Below are 16,523 nucleotides of genomic sequence, written 5' to 3' on the forward strand. Positions count from 1 at the left end.
CGACAACTATTATCGAATTTGTCGCAATATCAAAGAAAGCGTGGAATCGGTGAAGGGCAAGGCAACGCAAACGACCCCACGATACAGAGGTGTCGGCTGGAATCCGCTGAAACAACTATCGTCATTCCACCAAATAGATCACAGATGGAAGGATGGGGATAGGAAGCAGCAGACTAACTGAAGCTTTCCTGGTCATAGTTATAATGACAGGCGAGTGGGGGACGTTTTCTTGGGGTGAGGCACAAGGCTGAGTATCATGGTGAGGCTGTGCAGATCCACAGCCTCGCAACTTTCATACCACTTGGCAAGATCTTCTGCGTGGTCAAGTATCCAAATGTTGAGTTTGACAACAGTAATTCAAAGGAGATATTTGAAATTTAAGTAACGAATTCAGTCGGAAATTCGCCGATTATGCATTCATCAGAAAGTTGTACATTATTGGGGGCACTTTGAGGCAGATTCTCGGAAGGCTGGCCTATTCTAAGGCGATATATTTTTATTGTGTGAGAGAGGGAGAATGGGACATACCCCTCGCGTGGTGCACCCTTGAAATCGGCCCCCTGTTTTCCATACTCTGCGTCCACCCTGGGGAATGTCAATTTTATAATTCGATCACCCCAGAATTGTGTGGTTTTAAGAAAGAATATATCCAGGGTAGAGCAGTTCATTCAACTAGGAAGGAATCCTAGAATTTATATAATTCGAGATAATATGATCTAGATCTAGGCTTATCAAACGCCAAGTGAATGTTGATTTTCGCAATATATCTTCCACAATCAGCTGGTATTATTGATATATGCCTTATAATTGCATACATTCAGTAGACCGTGGCATTTTAGATCTTAGAAACACTTCCTAGATCCATTATATATCTGTTGGGTACGTGGGAGCATGGATGTCAATGCTCTGGTGATTTACCACCTCGGACGATCTCGGTGGGGCCGGAATGTATGAAGTGTGGTTGAACGAAAATACGATTCCTCGGCGACTGTTCGATTGGCAGAGTTTAGACATGTATGGAGGGTTTGTATAGTGGAGTATACGGTTATCAACCAGCCATAACCTTTGAACAACCGCCGAGTTCAAGACCGGGCCGTATTGGTGGGAAGGAAGAAAAGTGGACCGTTGGCACAGGTCAAACGTATTAGGTGAGACATTTTCTGTTGTACGGAGGACGATCGAACCTGATCAGACTATATAATTCGGTCACAACCCCCTGTGTGATTGGATCTGTTCCTTCACCATTTCCACGCCCATTGACTCGGTGAACTACACACTCTTACATGAGCTATTCTGCTTCACACCACTCATGACCCACTCTAGTCTCAATACTAGATGAATATAGTAAGTCATGTATATTCTTGCCATCAACATACATTGAGCTAAAATGTTAGTTGTGTTTAGCATATTCCTGGTGTTGCAGCGTCATTTATAGCGACATGAAGACTGAAGACCCGGAAAACGCCGACTCTTCTCATACCACTAGGATCAGCTTTAAAAGGCAATTATTGGAGAAATGTGTGGTTACTATGGTGGCCGTGTACCTTGCTGGGGAATTCATCTACTATACATTGGGCGATTTAGTTCCAGGCAGGGCCAATAACCATCCTATCCTCAGATTCCTAATATTGTTCTCGGCTCAATGGCTATTCGATTACCTATACAGAAGATATAGAGGCGTGTAGATACTTATAATCAAACTTTAGAATATGTGAGCGACGACGATAAAAGCCAGCTTGAAGCTAGGTGCTACTGGATTGGGCCCATACTGTGGCTGGAGTATGTCTTCATCGACTACTGGAGATCTTGATAAAATCATTATGGACTGCGGCTTATGGAATATGCCAACGAAAAGCAAGATCCAGTAGGATAGGATGGATTGTTTATACATCCTTGGATCTCTTCAACTAGAACCTCTTAGCCCCCATGCGACTCTACGCATTTCGTACCATCCTCGTTTGCGTTTTCGCAGTTGTAATCCTTCTGACTGTTGAATGCCGTCATCTCGATGTTCCCATTCTCGGCGTGACCCTCAGCATCGGCGCCGTAACATTTCACAAAGAAGCTTAGGAACCGAGGGCAATAGTGCTTGACTTCAAGCAAGGTCAAGCTAGAGCTGGCAAAATTGAACATCGACATGATTGTCTTGCAAGAGTCCAATGGATGGCCGGTACCCGCTTCAACGCATATCTTGCTCTCAACAACTGCAATGATGCTCATCACACCAGTACCTGTAACAATACTTATAGAATTTCATGCATGTTCGATCTGGTTCTTGCATTCGCTGTTGACTGGGGGTACTGGAACCGTGGGTCGACGTGGTGAAGATATCAAAAACCGTTTTATTGAAGATACCCAACTCGGACAACAAGAAATCGGTTCCATCGTGGGCATTATGGCTGTCAGTAGTAAAGAAAAGACAGAATCTTAGTTGTTGTTTAAAAACTTCTGAGCGTGCTGCTCAATCTTGCTTTTAACGTCCGCCGAGGGCATTAGACCATAGTGGTTCACGGCGCTTGCTGTAGAGATACAGAGACAGACATGGGCCGTAAAATGCATTATAGGCGTTATTTTGAAGGTGTATAATGCTCGTCGCAAATAACAGACCTAAGTTTATGTGACAGACTTTTCAATAAAGAAGCAAGAATCCGTGGAAACAGTCTCTGGGAAGAATGAGGATGGAAATGCACAGCAGAAAAGAGCTTGCTTCTCTGGCATCGTCACTGTTAAAGTACATTCTCAAGAGGTCCTCGAGATAGTGAGAAATGCTCATTCCCCTCCATCCCCTCGCGCAGACACGGATCGCCTGATTTGTGGTGATTGATGACTGAAATGTCTGGCTGTCCCATTTCTGGCCCCCATGCTGTACATGCATTGCATTGGCGCGTTGGAGCGATGGGAATTATGATAGGAAGATAGACCAAAAATGATGGGTCAAGTATCCCTGCACGTACTCCATACTTCATACGAACATGGAATATGGGTGCGCTCGCTTTGATTTCCTAGTGAGTATTGGGCCTAATGTTGTTCGACAAATCATCCAGACTTCTTGGACATTAAAGTGAGTCTGATAGGCAGTGGAGACAGTAGGCTGAGAAGCAGTTGTTCTTTATCCTCCCATTGCAGGAGGAGTTGTGACTGCACAGCACGCGTAATTAGACCCGATTTTAATAGGATAGTTGTTGTGTGAGATGAAGAAACGAAATGTTTTACGCGGGGGTGTATCTTTTGTGGTCCACCTGCTATCTAGTCACTGGCAGGATTAGCCGCTGGAAGATTTAGCGCTCAACTATCACTACATACAAATCAGAGGTCCTAGTCAGAGAGAGAGAGAGAGAGAGAGAGAGTAGACATAACATGAGATTTAATTATAGCCGCTACGCCAAAACTTTGACCGATGTTTGAGATAGGGCTTAACCCGACTGATATCTCCAACAGTCAATGGGAATACCACTGGAATAGTGTGATCTTATAGTATCTAGTTATACAATATATAACAACTATATGGTCACTCTGTCACAGTTGCTTGGTAGGTCTATACACAGAGGGAGAGCAGTTTATAGAATTCAAAATCTAGATGAGGATCAATGGAGCTGGTAAAAGAGTAAAAAAGAGTACGCAGGCATGGCATAAAAAGAAGTTTAGAGATCCATACCATCTGGACGTTTCCTCGTACCTTTTATGTCATAGCTTCTACGCTTTTAGGTATACAGTGTCTGTTATAAGCTCTTAGTGTAGCAGTGAAGGCAAATATTATAACAATACTACTATGACTTAGAGTAACTACGTCAAGAAATCTACAAGAATCTAATCTATTTTTATCAGCTACCATAAGATTAAAAACCTCTAGTCTTTGCATTTGCATTACAGCACGGAAAGAAAGCTGACAAGATTAACCCATACCACGACTTGCCCATGACGCCAAATTATTGAAGGCCCTTTAATATTGATTATTATGGTCGACAAGGGTGTGGATCCCGAATACGGTTGCACCACAGTGTGCACGTTATCAGGCCCGTTGACCTCAGTCCGAGTATGGGTATACCAGACGTCTCACTCTGTGCATGAAAATATAATATGCATTCCCTGCAAGTCTTGCTTCATCAGCACAGGAAACGGCTGGGTATATCTACTCTGAAAGTAGAAGTGCAGGGCTCTGATCTCGTCGCGTTGAATTGCACTGTTTGAACCTGGAATCGGTCCATTTCTAGCTCTTATCATGTCCCAATACCATCACATGGTATCCCATATTCTCATACTATTAAGTCATTGTAAGCTAATACGGCTATTTCAGTCACTCACGAAACTAAGATTATGTATATTTCTGGTCTAGATCATGAGAAAGATAACATTATGATTATTTGGATGATCATGTGATTATATTTCGACGAGTACTAGTCAGGATCAAGAACGGGGATTACGAAAGCCTGCTCCATAGCTCTGTCTATCCTCCCTCACCAAAAGCGTACCTGCATGGCACCTGTGATGCGTACCTTCACATTGGCATGTGTATATTTGCTTGTACAATCTCCAGTACTGCTTAGGAATGACCCCAGGGAAGATCCAAGAATTGATCCACGGTATGCCGAGAGGCTGGCAAAAAGTTTACCCGATGGAATGGGGTCCCTCTGGGCTTTAGTGAGATGCTGCCAGCGTTGTATTTCGGAGGACAAGCCATGCCGGTGTCCGCTCTGTGGACAGATGCTCCATAATACGGACAGATTGGGAAGATTGCCCGCATAGGTTTGCTTTTGGTACTTTTGTTATATAACTGCTGTTCTATACTTGCTCCCTCATAATGTCAATTATGGAGACCATCATCATTTAACGGTCTGGGCTGCTACCGTACGTACACTGATGTCAGAAGGTATTCTTTGTAGGTGATAGGTAGTCACATTGCAGAAATTACGCTCTAGAAACTTCACATATACTGCTGAATGCCTTAGTAAACATATCCACAGAAAAGAAGGACATACACAAATAGGATTTGGATACCAGTCTTCCCACAGATTTGGTTACAAGTACAAGGAGACAAAAACATTCGGCTTTTCGAAAGTTGCGGGCTACAGCGGTTCTTACCCGCGAGAGTATCTCAACAACCACCAATACATACATGCACCTAGTACTTCACTCAAGCAGCCAAGTTCCCATTCTCCTTAATCCATGCTTCTGACCCCCGGGGCTCCGACATTATACCATCTCAGTGTCTATTAGCATAGGGCCCCTAGGTGCACTAGAACCCAACTCCAGTTCCCTAATGCTCAGATCCAAACCACCCGAAGCAAAGATACGCATGAAAATCTCTTCCAGACAGCCGAAGTACCTTACCGCTTTGTCCTTAGGGAAAAGGCTGCAGTCGATGGTCATAATAAGATCCACCCCAGAATTACCAGGCCGGAGGCAGAAATTCAGGAACATGGTGTCTACCAACCGCTGGACCGCTTCAACGCGATTTCTCAGCAGTCCCAGGTGCGTGCTGGCTGTCTCCTCGTAGTCATCGGGAGGATGGACAACGACAACGGGGGCAGATGCCAACTGTCGGTGCAGCTTATCGCCAAGTCGGACTAAGTGCTGCACACTCCCCGCTTTGTCTATTCCCTTCTTCACAAAATCCATATTCTTCCGGAATGTTGAGCCACGGTCGATGCTGGTGGCCAAAGGTGCTGTAGTGCTTACGGGCCCCATGAGTCGGTCTATTCCGGTGAATGCGGCATCTCGGCCACCGAGCAGAAGATTGAACAGGAAATGGTCATGCTCTTCAACATGCGCTGCCGCTATTGCCCAGGCTGTGAGCATCATCGTTGGGTAGGATAGTTCGGCTGGGAGAGCTCCTGGGAAGTCGATGCCGAGGGACAAAGTGTGAGTGATACCCGGGTCACGTGTGTCGTCAAACGTGAAATAACTGTAGAATCTTGTGTCCTCGAGTTTCTTCAAAAACGCAGAACTAGCTTCGTGTGTCTCCAGTTCATATACGTACTGGATAAATCTGTTGTACTGCGGCCGTCGGGGCGGGTTCTTGTTGTGATGATATGCGTAATCGATCTCTTCCAATAGTAGCTTCCGACACCAGCCATCGAACAGAACGTGGGCGCTGGACCAGACGAGCCATCGATCCTCAGACCGCCCACCGTCTACTATGCTGAATCGTGATAGAGGCTGTCCGAGACCCCACGATACGGTGCGATCTTCAGAGATGAGCGAAGATAGGGCATCGACGTGACGACAAACAAAGTCTTCTTTTAGCACAACCTGAACTAACTGTGATAGGACAGGGACAATTCGAGTCCGCAGAAGTTGGTTGGCCTGCACAACGCGGCGCAAAGCAGTCTCCAGTCTGACGAGGTCTATATGGGGCGGTAGTTGCATAATGTGCCGGTGAGTAGTACCTCCTGGCGAGAGGATCTCCCCTTCCGTGTAACACTGCTGCTGTCTCGTCAGAGGATATGCATCGTCAACATCTTCCTCTTCGATGTTGTGAGCCAAAAGGCTTTTCTTCAGTTGGTGAATGCTGCGATCAACTTTCCGCAGTAGTCCAAACCTGGATGGACCCGATATTCTTTCCTCCTTCAGAGGGACCATCTGAGTAGCCATGGCAGATAATACCGGATTGTGAAATATGGTTTGCGTTGAGAGATCTTGACCGAGATCTCGTGCAGCAGATGCTAGCTTGATTGCTGCCAACGAACTGCCACCAAGCTCGAAGAAGTTGGAATTCGCCCCAAAGCTTTCACCGTCCAATCCAAGAAGCCTTTGCCACAAACTATGCAGCAACCTTTCTGCTTCCGAAGTGGGTACCTGAACCTTTTCTTCTCTAGAAAGTAGTAGTTGAGGCCCAAGACGGTGCCGCGCGATGTAAGCTTTGAGTGCGCGACGGTCCGCCTTGCCATTTGCTGTGACCGGGATATTTGTCACTGCTAAAAATACAGATGGTATCATGTATTTTGGCAGTGCAGTGCTGATTTGGCGAATTATATGTTCCTTCATATCCGCCAGGTGCTGCTGTAGTACGTGGTCGATGTCTATTTCGCTTCCCCTGTAATCTCCTTTTCGTGCTAGGTAAGCGACGAGAACATCGGAGTCCTGACCCTCAAATCGTGCAATATCGACAATCACCTGGATCTGCGCGTCGAAGAGGGATTCTTGTATGCGTTGCCGCACCTCCTCCCCTTCAAGCCTCTGGCCATGCAGCTTCAGCTGCATATCTCCACGTCCTATGTACAAAATGCTGCCGTCTTCCATGTAGCGGACAACATCGCCTGTTTTGTACATTCGTGTGATGTGCCCGTCTCGGAAGACTTGTAACCATCGCGGGCTGCGAATGAACTTCTCCTCATTACCTTCCGGGCGGTTCATATAACCCGTTGCCAGGTGGGGGCTCTCAATGACCAGCTCTCCCACTGCCCCCAGAGGTGTCAGGCAGTTGTGGTTTCCAGGCCTTACAACCCACAGGCTGGTCCCGACGCTGTACCCAATGTTCCTAGGGTCATTGCGTGACAAGTTACAATTGATAGCGCACTTAACGGAACATTCGCTCGGCCCGTATCCGTTCATGAGTTGGACAATGCCGTCCCATTTGTCCACTAGGGCCTGGTCAGGAGCTTCTCCGGAGAGCAGCAAAATCTTGAAATCCGGCAATTCGTCCTCTTTTAAGGTATAGGCCACGGAGGGAGTGATGTTGGCAAAGTTGACTCGGGTGGTTTTCATAAACGCACTGATATTCCCCATTATATCCTCGTCTGACGGTACGCAGATACAGCCGCCAAACATGAGTGTGGTCAATATATCCTCAACACTGGGATCGAAGGCGTATGGTGCGAACTGCAGCACGCGCGAGTCGGGCCCACGTTTGAGCAAAGGCGCACGAGCCATAGCACCTGTAGCGAAACTCTTGTGCTGTACTCCAAAGATTTTCGGTGTCCCGGTAGTTCCTGACGTTGAAAGGATGTAAAGTAGGCTGTCCGGAGTTGCAACCCTTCCATGGACCTTCGCAGCAAGCTTGAAGAATTGCGCTGTATCGTCAGAAACAACAATGGTCCGCCAGCGTGCATTGGGGAAGGCACCGCGCTGTGCTGAAGAGCAGAGAACAACTTGTATACCGGCATCATCGGCAATACCTTCGAGTCGGGCTCGCGGATATGTTGGTGACAGCGGTGCGAAAGCACAGCCTGCTTTGATGATGGCTAATATACTCACTATCGCCCACTGTGACTTCTCGAAAAGAACACCGACGGTGCTGCCTGGCTTGGAACCGGTCTGCACCAGTACTCCCGCCAGGTCGTCAGACAGCCTGTCCAAAGTTGCGTAATCCATGGTACCGTCTTTAGAACAGATTGCAGGTGAAGCTCGACAGTGTCTTACGCGCTCTCGGATCAACTCATGAACGCAAACTTCATAAGCCTTATGATGTCTAGCGTTCCACTCAAACATCGTTGACTTGTCTGCTGTGCTTGATAGGTCTAGTTCGCCGATTTTGGCATCTCTAGGCATTGTGCTGAGCTGTTCGAATGTCTGCTCGAATTGTTCGAGAATCCTTTGAACTTGCGGGGATGCAATGACATCGCTGTCGAATGTGGCGACCACCTCAATGTCACAGGTCCCAGGTATAAGCGTAAGTACCAGCGGGTATTCATGGAAGGATCTCTCAACCTCATCCAGGCTGATCCCTTGTTGGTCCACAGATGTGGTATTCGCCATTTGCACAATCAACAGCGTCCGAAATGAGGCAGCATTTTGGATGCCCTGACTGATGCCCATGATTCGCGAGAGGCCAAATTGTTCATACGGAATCATCGCCGAAAACTGCTCCTGGAGACCGCTTAGGAATCCGAGCACGGTCTGGGAGAGGTCGATTCGCACCCTAACCGGCAGCGTTGTGATGGTGGGCCCAACAACATCCTGTAGCCTAGGAGGCAGGGAATTGCGTCCATGGAGGGAGTTACCAAACGTGACGTCGTCAGAGCCCTCATACTCGGAAAGGAGGAGCGCCCACGCCGCCCTGGCCAAAACCGTTGTTGTTGTTGTGGCTACTGTTGGGGCTCCCATGGTGTGTCGCAAACTAGATTTGTCGGCTGCCAAATGCCCGGCCTTGGGGAAATTCGGAAATGATGGTGTCGGTGCATTCTCGAGCTGTTCGCGCCAAAATGCAATGCATTCATCTCGATTAAGACCCTCGCAGAACCGCACAAATTCTTGGAAGCTTCCTGTTGGCTTCGCAGTCACTGCGGCGGAGTGATAATTATGGCGAATACGATCGACCACAGACTCCAAGCTCCACCCATCGAAGACCGCGTGGTGAAGCGTCCAAACGAGATGAGTCTTGCCAGATGATGGGTCGATGACGTGATAATGCCTACTGAGATGCTGACCCGGCTGAAAAGAGACCGCTTTGTCCGCAGCCAGGAAAGATGCAAGATCTTGCCTAGCCTCGGTCCACTTTGCGTGAGATCTTAGGACCACCTGCATGAGGTTGGAAGATGATGGCACGATCGCTGTCCTCAAAATTGGGAAGTCAGTAGTGGCACTCTCCCAGGCAGTTTTGAACCTCGGGATATCCACGGCAGCCGAGAAGTCGAATACAAATTGGCTCGAATATAAGGAGGGCAGCGCCAGCGAAAGCGAAAACAGCCCTGCTTGCAGATCTGTGCATGGGAATGCACCCACGACCTCCTCCTCATTAAGACCGTATTCTTCCAGCAAAGACCGAAACTCCGAAGGATCCGCTTGTGGGAGTGGGCACAAGGGTGGGACGTCACTTAGATGGGATCCTTTGCCATCGCCTGCAGTAGGCACCTCCTGCATAGCGACAGCCATGCTGGATAGAGCTGGGTTCTTGAACACCTTCTCCATGGTGAGATAGAATCCTTCCTGGTTGGCCATCGCCACCAGTTTCATACATCGAAGTGAGTCCCCGCCTAGGCTGAAGAAATTGGCGTCTGCTGTGAGGCTCTGGGCAGATGGAAGAAGTTGTCTCCACATTCGGGCCAAGACCGACTCAGCGGACGACAGATCTTGATCTTCTTCGTCGCCCATAGGCACTCTGGTGAAGAAATTTGTCCCGAGACTCAACAGCTTCCGCCGGTCAAGCTTCCCTGTTGGCCCCAGAGGAACTTCCTTCAAAGGGATCCATGCGACCGGCCACATGTAGGCGGGAAGCACTTCAGCAATGCGTGCACGAAGTCCTTCAATCTCTAGCTCCATATCTTTGGTCATTCGCCCAGTGTCTCCATCAACATTCTGCGCAGGGCTATTGTGGATACTAGGGTGATGGAGGAAAGCTACCAAATTGTCAGTGCCAAGTACATGCACCACTTCCAGGAGTATGCTAGCCTCCGGGAGTTGAAGATGCTGTTTGATTTTTGTCTCGATATCTTCCAGCTCAATCCTTTGACCACGAAGCTTAACTTGGCGGTCACGTCGACCGACAAAAATCAACTCGCCGTCGTCGGCATATCGAACTAGATCGCCAGTTCGATAGCTCCGCCCCATCGAGGCAACGATTGACTCCCATTCTTTGGCCCACGGCGGAGAGTCAAGAAATAGGTCTGTGTTGCCTGTTTCATTGTTTATGTAACCTCGTGCAATTCCGGGGCCCTCCGCCACTAGCTCTCCGATAACTCCTACAGGAGCAAGCCGATTTGGATCGTCCAGGCGCGCTATCCACGCACGGCTGTTCACAGGAAATCCAATACGGGTCGCATCATCAGCCACAGGACGGGCTTTCTTCGCGATGCACGCCACTGTAGTTTCCGCTGGGCCGTAGCTTATGACCAAGTCCAGCTTATCGGCCCACACCCCTACGATATCTTGCGTGACCTTTTCTCCCCCGGAGATAAGGGTTGTTAGACATGGGACATCTGACGGCGATAGCAATCGCACCACGGTAGGTGTGAGGAGGACCGCATTGGCATTGAATCTGCATATCGATAGTGCTAACTTATCCAGGCGATCCGCATCGGAAGGAATGCAGACACATCCGCCAAGCATCAACGTCGTGAGTATTTCTCCAAACGCGGCATCGAATGCGTACGACGAGAACTGAAAATATCGAGTATGTGTGTTTATGCCCCAGATTTTGGCCAATGACAAAAGACTTGAACACAGTGATTTATGCTGCAGTTGTATTCCTTTCGGTATTCCCGTAGTCCCCGACGTGAAGATGACGACCGCTACGTCGGAGGGACTAATCTTGATCTCGTAGTTCTCGTTGGCGGCGGTTGCTGACAATGATGCAGCGGACACAACTATAATTTGAGGTGCCAGGCCGATAGCCCGATCTCTCTGGGAAGAGGAGCTGAGGATGATAGTGGCCTTGGTTTCATCACACAGTGTCTGTAGTCGGCTGGTGGGGTACGAGACGTCCATGAGCATAAAGGAACAGCCACTCTTCAAGACTCCAAGTATTGCCACCACGGTCCAGAGCGTTTTTTCAAAGCAGAGCGGAATGCAATCCCCATGGCGGGCTCCCGCCTCTAGCAGTCGGGAGCACACGTATGAGGACAATTTGTCAAGCTCTAGGTATGTAAGGTCACCATCCCAAGACGCCACCGCTTGTGCTCCGGGGCTCTCCTGGACTTTCTCTCCAAATTTCCCATGTACGGTGGATGCTACCACCGACGGAGGTTGGTAGTTCCATCGCTGTAGGTCTCGTCGGTCAAGGTCACAGATCAAGTCGAGGTCTCGCAACGTCCCCCCCTGAACCGCTACAGCCATCAACTGACTAGTAAGATGTGCCAGTTGATGAAGGAATCTTGCATGCACAGGCAAGCCCTCTTCACTCAGGCTCAGATGCACCGAACTCGACGACTGTGACCTTTTCACGGTGCAGAGAATGTCACGCGGGATATCGGATCTTCGCGCATTGGAAGCCACCTTATTGTGGGTTCTCCATTCCTTAACGCTGTCTGTACACATCGAGAAAGCGTTCAAGACCTGCGGAAGGCCTACGCTCTGCTGGTAAGACTTCTCAATGTTCTCGATAAAGTCGCGCGCATTGGAATGTGGATCGACTGCATTGCTGACCTCCCACACTTCTCCACGCGTACTAGCACGGACATGAAATAATGGCGTTGGCGACTGTAGATAGAGCGAGAGGAGGACCGCCAAACCGCCAGAGACTGCAACCTCAGGGTCCCATCCATTGGCACCGAGTTGTATCTCTCGGATGTTGGTTTCTATTTTTGACAAAGCCCCCATGGTTTCAATACCTTTCCCTTGGGTGCAGAAAGTGGAACTCCGTGTCACTTGTTATGTTGTAACGGACTAGAAGTGGTGTGGTGTATATGAGTATGACACTGAATATACAAGGCCAAAGCAAACGAGAAAAATGCACATACGAAGAGACGAACACAACACTGGGTACTATAGCATTGCCTATGTCCCTGGGGTCCTGTCGCCCTGTCAACCTCATACTATGCTATAAATAGGAACATACTCCAGGCATACGATGATATTCAAACTTAACGGCAAATACACTTCCATCCCCACGCATGATGAGCCTTACTCCTGCCAGTCTACTGTCAGCTCGGCAAGCCCTGGTCGTAGCGGCGCCCCGATGCCGCGCGCCAGCTCAACCAGCGGGTAGATGGCTGCGGGATATACCTCAGCTTCTATGTAAGCAGTTCCTGAAGTCGTGGCTACAGTCCTCAATTTGTCACTTTCTTTGATCTCGCAACAAACTGTGGTCTTCATTATAGTCTGAGAAGTTTTCATCCACAATGACGACCGATGTCCTCGTGCAGCCAGTGGACAGTCCGGATGACTTCGCTAAGATCTACCACTGCATGAGCGAAGCCTTTGGCCGCCAAATCAAAGAGTCAATATGGATCGCCATGAACTCAAACTGGAACTCCCCGGAAGGCCAGAAGGAAGGCGCCGCCAAGCTCCGTGACCGCTGGCAATCCGCAACCACGAACAAAGCTGGCGACCCTAATACTGTCATCTTGAAGGCGACCGTGCCAGACCCCCAGGACAGTTTCAAGCTTAAAGTCATCGGCGCGGCCATCTGGACACAAGCGTCCTTCGTGGAGGGGTACGGTGACCCGCCAACGGATAGCCCTGCTGGCCTCGCGGCCTTGGATCCCACCGAAAAACGCTTCGCGAGTCAGATGTATCGCTCGCTGTGGAAACGCCGCGTTTCTCTCGCGCGTGAAAAGGCGGACTCGGACTCGCCGGCCATGTTTATTCTCGATGTGTGCGCCGTCGACCCAGCTTTCCAGCGACGAGGCGCTGCGGGAAAGCTAGTGGCGTGGGGGCTTGAGGAGGCGAATCGGAGAGGGGGATTACAGTGCACGACCGAGGCCTCGGTTATGGGGCGCGCTGTGTACAGGAGGTTGGGATTTACAGCAGAGGGTGCGGAAGAGGACCTCGTGTATGACGTTGATGAGGAATTCAGCGATCGCGATATGCCCGGAGTTTTGTTTATGCAAACTTGGGCTGACCAGTGCGCCCGTAGTTCCGGTACTGTATAAATATGGATTCCTAGTGGCATTTGATTGATCTGGCTCGTATCATTTTGAGAAGAGAGGCTGCTGTGTATGCCCAAAGGGGACAGTTAAGTAAGTCACGGGACTAGTTTACATAGTTTCAAGCCCTAAGATGGCGAGACACACCTGGAACGCAATACAGACACCACATATACATCAATCCATTTCGAAGGGATTATTGTTAAATTGCAGGCATGAGTAGGTATGAGCATTGCCGCTTGGAATAGTTGACGGCCACTGATCCAGTAGCAGCCATATGTTCCGCGCAGGCCTTGTTTCTCGTCTCCGCTAATAACACAAATGGCAGTGAGATAGTCAATCACGGCGGCGGTCAGCCATGCGTACTGTTTGCAACCTTGTAATTGTCAAATAACACTTAATCGGTTTAAGAACCAGCGGCAACGCTAGGCTTACTAGATCGCGGCAACACTAGTATTCTCGCGCGATGCGACGGGTGGATTAGGATATGCATAGATCTTATTTGGATAGAGTGGGTCAGATTATGTTGAGACGCACCAATATTGAGCCGTGTGTGGCCAAGCTGCCCAATCAACTGCCAGGGACAGTGTTGCATGTACCGGACAGGCAGCTCCTTGCTAGGGCTGCTAACTCACTCCCATGAAGAGATCAGTGGTCTTCTACAGTCCGAAGAATTATCCCGCGGGAGGCTCCCGTCCACATCTGTCAAGTCTGAGCCTAGTGGAGTTCAGGATGACTGCTTCTCCAGTGTGTACATTCTGCCTCTCTGCTCTCTCATCTTGCACCGCTGGTGTTTTTTCCATTACGCTCTCGCCAATAGGGAGATTTGGTGCGCTTCGACGGCATCAGAATCGGCTTTTAACATCATGTCAGAGCAAAAAGATCGAGATCCTCCATCGGTAGAGTCCGTGACCTCGAGCGAGCCAGATCTCCCAACTGTCAGAGGCCACGTTCCGTACAAAGTTTGGCTCGTCCAAGGACTGTATTTCCTGGAGAGAGCTGCATTCTACGGACTCAGTCAACCCCTCCGTGTGTCTCCCTGCGTATAACAGCTGAGCATCGCATCTGGCTAACAGGACTTCTCCAGAGAATTACCTCCAGCTGTCTCGAGATGACCCTTTTCGCCCAGGGGCGCTTGGTCTAGGACAGGCACGAGCTGTATTGATCATCTACATCTGGTTTGTATACAGCTATAGCACACCGCTGGCAGGGGGCTTGCTAGCAGACTGCTGGCTTGGCCGGCGCAAAACAATTCAAGTCGGATTTCTGTAGGTTTATTGGTTATCCTGGCCAGCCTATAGACAGACAATAATGGTTCAGAATATACCTGGTGGGACTCGGCATTGTCACGGCTACCGCTTTCACGCAGCGAATTTACGGCACAGGAGGCCTCCCAGGCTTCATCGTTGGCATGCTTCTCGTTGGTGCTGGCACCGGAACTGTAAAACCCAATATAACTGTCTTCTTAAGTACGCATTGGGCGCTAGATGATTTCGCCCTTGCAGGTGCTGACGATCAACAGTTGACCAGCTCCCGGAAGAGGAACCCAAAATCGTCACCTTAAAGAACGGGGAGTCAGCAACAGTGAGCCGTGATCTCACGATTTCCTTTATTTGGAATGTCAATTACTGGTATGTGTTCACTTGAGGCTGCCCCACAGAGACTTGCTAATACATAAACAGGGTGATCAACATTGGAGGGCTGTGCGGCATTATCACCACCAATGTCGAGAAGTATGCCTATGCCGGCTTTGGCTTTGCCTTTCTGATCTGTCTCTGCTTGATTGGCATATCTGCCACAATTTTCCAAATTGGATACACAAAATTCGGTGAGTAACCTATTGCGTTGACCATCAGTGTGCGTCTCCCACTGACCAAATGTTAGACACCGCACCACCGTCCGGAAATCCTGTCGCGAATTTGGTCGGCGCATTGCGTCGCCGCCGGGAAGCAGCCCATCCCAGGCCCGATTTGACAGAAGTGGTAACACAGACGCCTTCTCAAAACGGCTCTATACCTTCAAGGGACGATGAGACTACAATAGCGGATGCAAAGTCCGCCCTTCGCGCCTGTTTAGTCTTGTAAGATGTTCTGACACAAAACCAGCACATCATAGTCCACTGCTGACAGAAATAGCCTTCCTTTCCCAGCCCTAATGCTATCCGTCAACCTTATGGACAGCACCCTCATAGCGCAAGCAGGCACCATGCAGACCCACGGCCTCCCTAACGATATCATGTACAATCTTAATCCCATATCCGTCATGGTCTTTCTGCCCTTCTTTCAAAGCTGGATCTACCCCACGCTAGCCAGAATGAAAGTCAACTTTTCACCGGAACACCGCATCGGCGTGGGGCTCTTCTGTGCCGCGCTTGCGCTGGCATACACCACTGGAATTCAGCACCTCATATATTCGACTGGTCCCTGCTTCAGCCGCCCACTCAAATGTCTTGGTGGGAGCATCCCCAACGACGTCTCCGTTGGACTACAGACCCCGACTTACGTGCTGCTCGGGTGGGCGGAGATCCTGGCCATCGTGGCGGGTACCCAGCTTGCTTATGCGCGGGCCCCGGCGAGTATGAAGTCAATCGTGCAGGCTCTCTTCAACTTTTTCAGCGCCTTGGGATCGCTGATCGGTGGTGGGGTGTCTTTCGCTGCCTATGATCCCAATATGGTCATCGTGTATGGATCAATCACCGGGCTGCTGCTCTTCGTCAGTGTTGCTTTCGAGCTTAGCTATTTTGTCAGGGGCAAAGTCTGACCCAACAAGAAAGTCCTGGTCCTGACAATGTATTGCCAATGATTCCAGTGGTATTACATTATTAGCAGTTGTCATCGCTATATCGGTGAAGATTGATCATGGGGGAAGCTTGGTGGAACAACAGCCAAAGTACTATGGAGGATACAAATGCATTTAAAATATAGAAGCGGCCGGTTACTATTTTGTTCCTCGAATGCATAACTTCGCCTTGGGTTATATATTGTCCAACACGCACTTATCCACATTTCTATAATTCTACTCCTTTGTTATATACCGTCTGTGTCCTTCTCAACTTTTGCTTCA

At 49.3% G+C, this 16,523-nt stretch overlaps 3 protein-coding genes across 3 annotated transcripts; 2 read left to right on the forward strand and 1 right to left on the reverse strand.

Moving 5' to 3' along the window:
* Positions 1-1,272: 1,272 nt before the first annotated feature.
* BDW47DRAFT_107961 (uncharacterized protein) lies at positions 1,273-1,701 on the forward strand. The gene is made up of 2 exons (XM_024813119.1): positions 1,273-1,344; positions 1,395-1,701. Exons 1-2 carry the CDS (start codon positions 1,336-1,338, stop codon positions 1,683-1,685), a joined length of 300 nt encoding a protein of 99 aa, XP_024670955.1. The 5' UTR covers positions 1,273-1,335; the 3' UTR covers positions 1,686-1,701.
* Positions 1,702-9,752: 8,051 nt separating this feature from the next.
* BDW47DRAFT_118424 (uncharacterized protein) lies at positions 9,753-10,918 on the reverse strand (the record flags this gene model as incomplete). The annotated part of the gene is made up of 4 exons (XM_024815205.1): positions 9,753-9,776; positions 10,036-10,233; positions 10,300-10,652; positions 10,876-10,918. 4 exons carry the CDS (start codon positions 10,916-10,918, stop codon positions 9,753-9,755), a joined length of 618 nt encoding a protein of 205 aa, XP_024670956.1.
* A 3,387-nt stretch (positions 10,919-14,305) lies between these two features.
* On the forward strand, positions 14,306-16,220 carry BDW47DRAFT_132535 (POT family-domain-containing protein; the record flags this gene model as incomplete). The annotated part of the gene is made up of 7 exons (XM_024817578.1): positions 14,306-14,489; positions 14,548-14,728; positions 14,781-14,929; positions 14,983-15,091; positions 15,143-15,288; positions 15,345-15,540; positions 15,596-16,220. The coding sequence occupies exons 1-7, from the start codon at positions 14,327-14,329 to the stop codon at positions 16,218-16,220; spliced, it is 1,569 nt and encodes a 522-aa protein (XP_024670957.1). The 5' UTR covers positions 14,306-14,326.
* Between the last annotated feature and the right edge of the window lie 303 nt (positions 16,221-16,523).

The sequence above is a fragment of the Aspergillus candidus genome (genome assembly GCF_002847045.1).
Source record: "Aspergillus candidus strain CBS 102.13 unplaced genomic scaffold BDW47scaffold_31, whole genome shotgun sequence".
Classification (NCBI taxonomy): domain Eukaryota; kingdom Fungi; phylum Ascomycota; class Eurotiomycetes; order Eurotiales; family Aspergillaceae; genus Aspergillus; species Aspergillus candidus.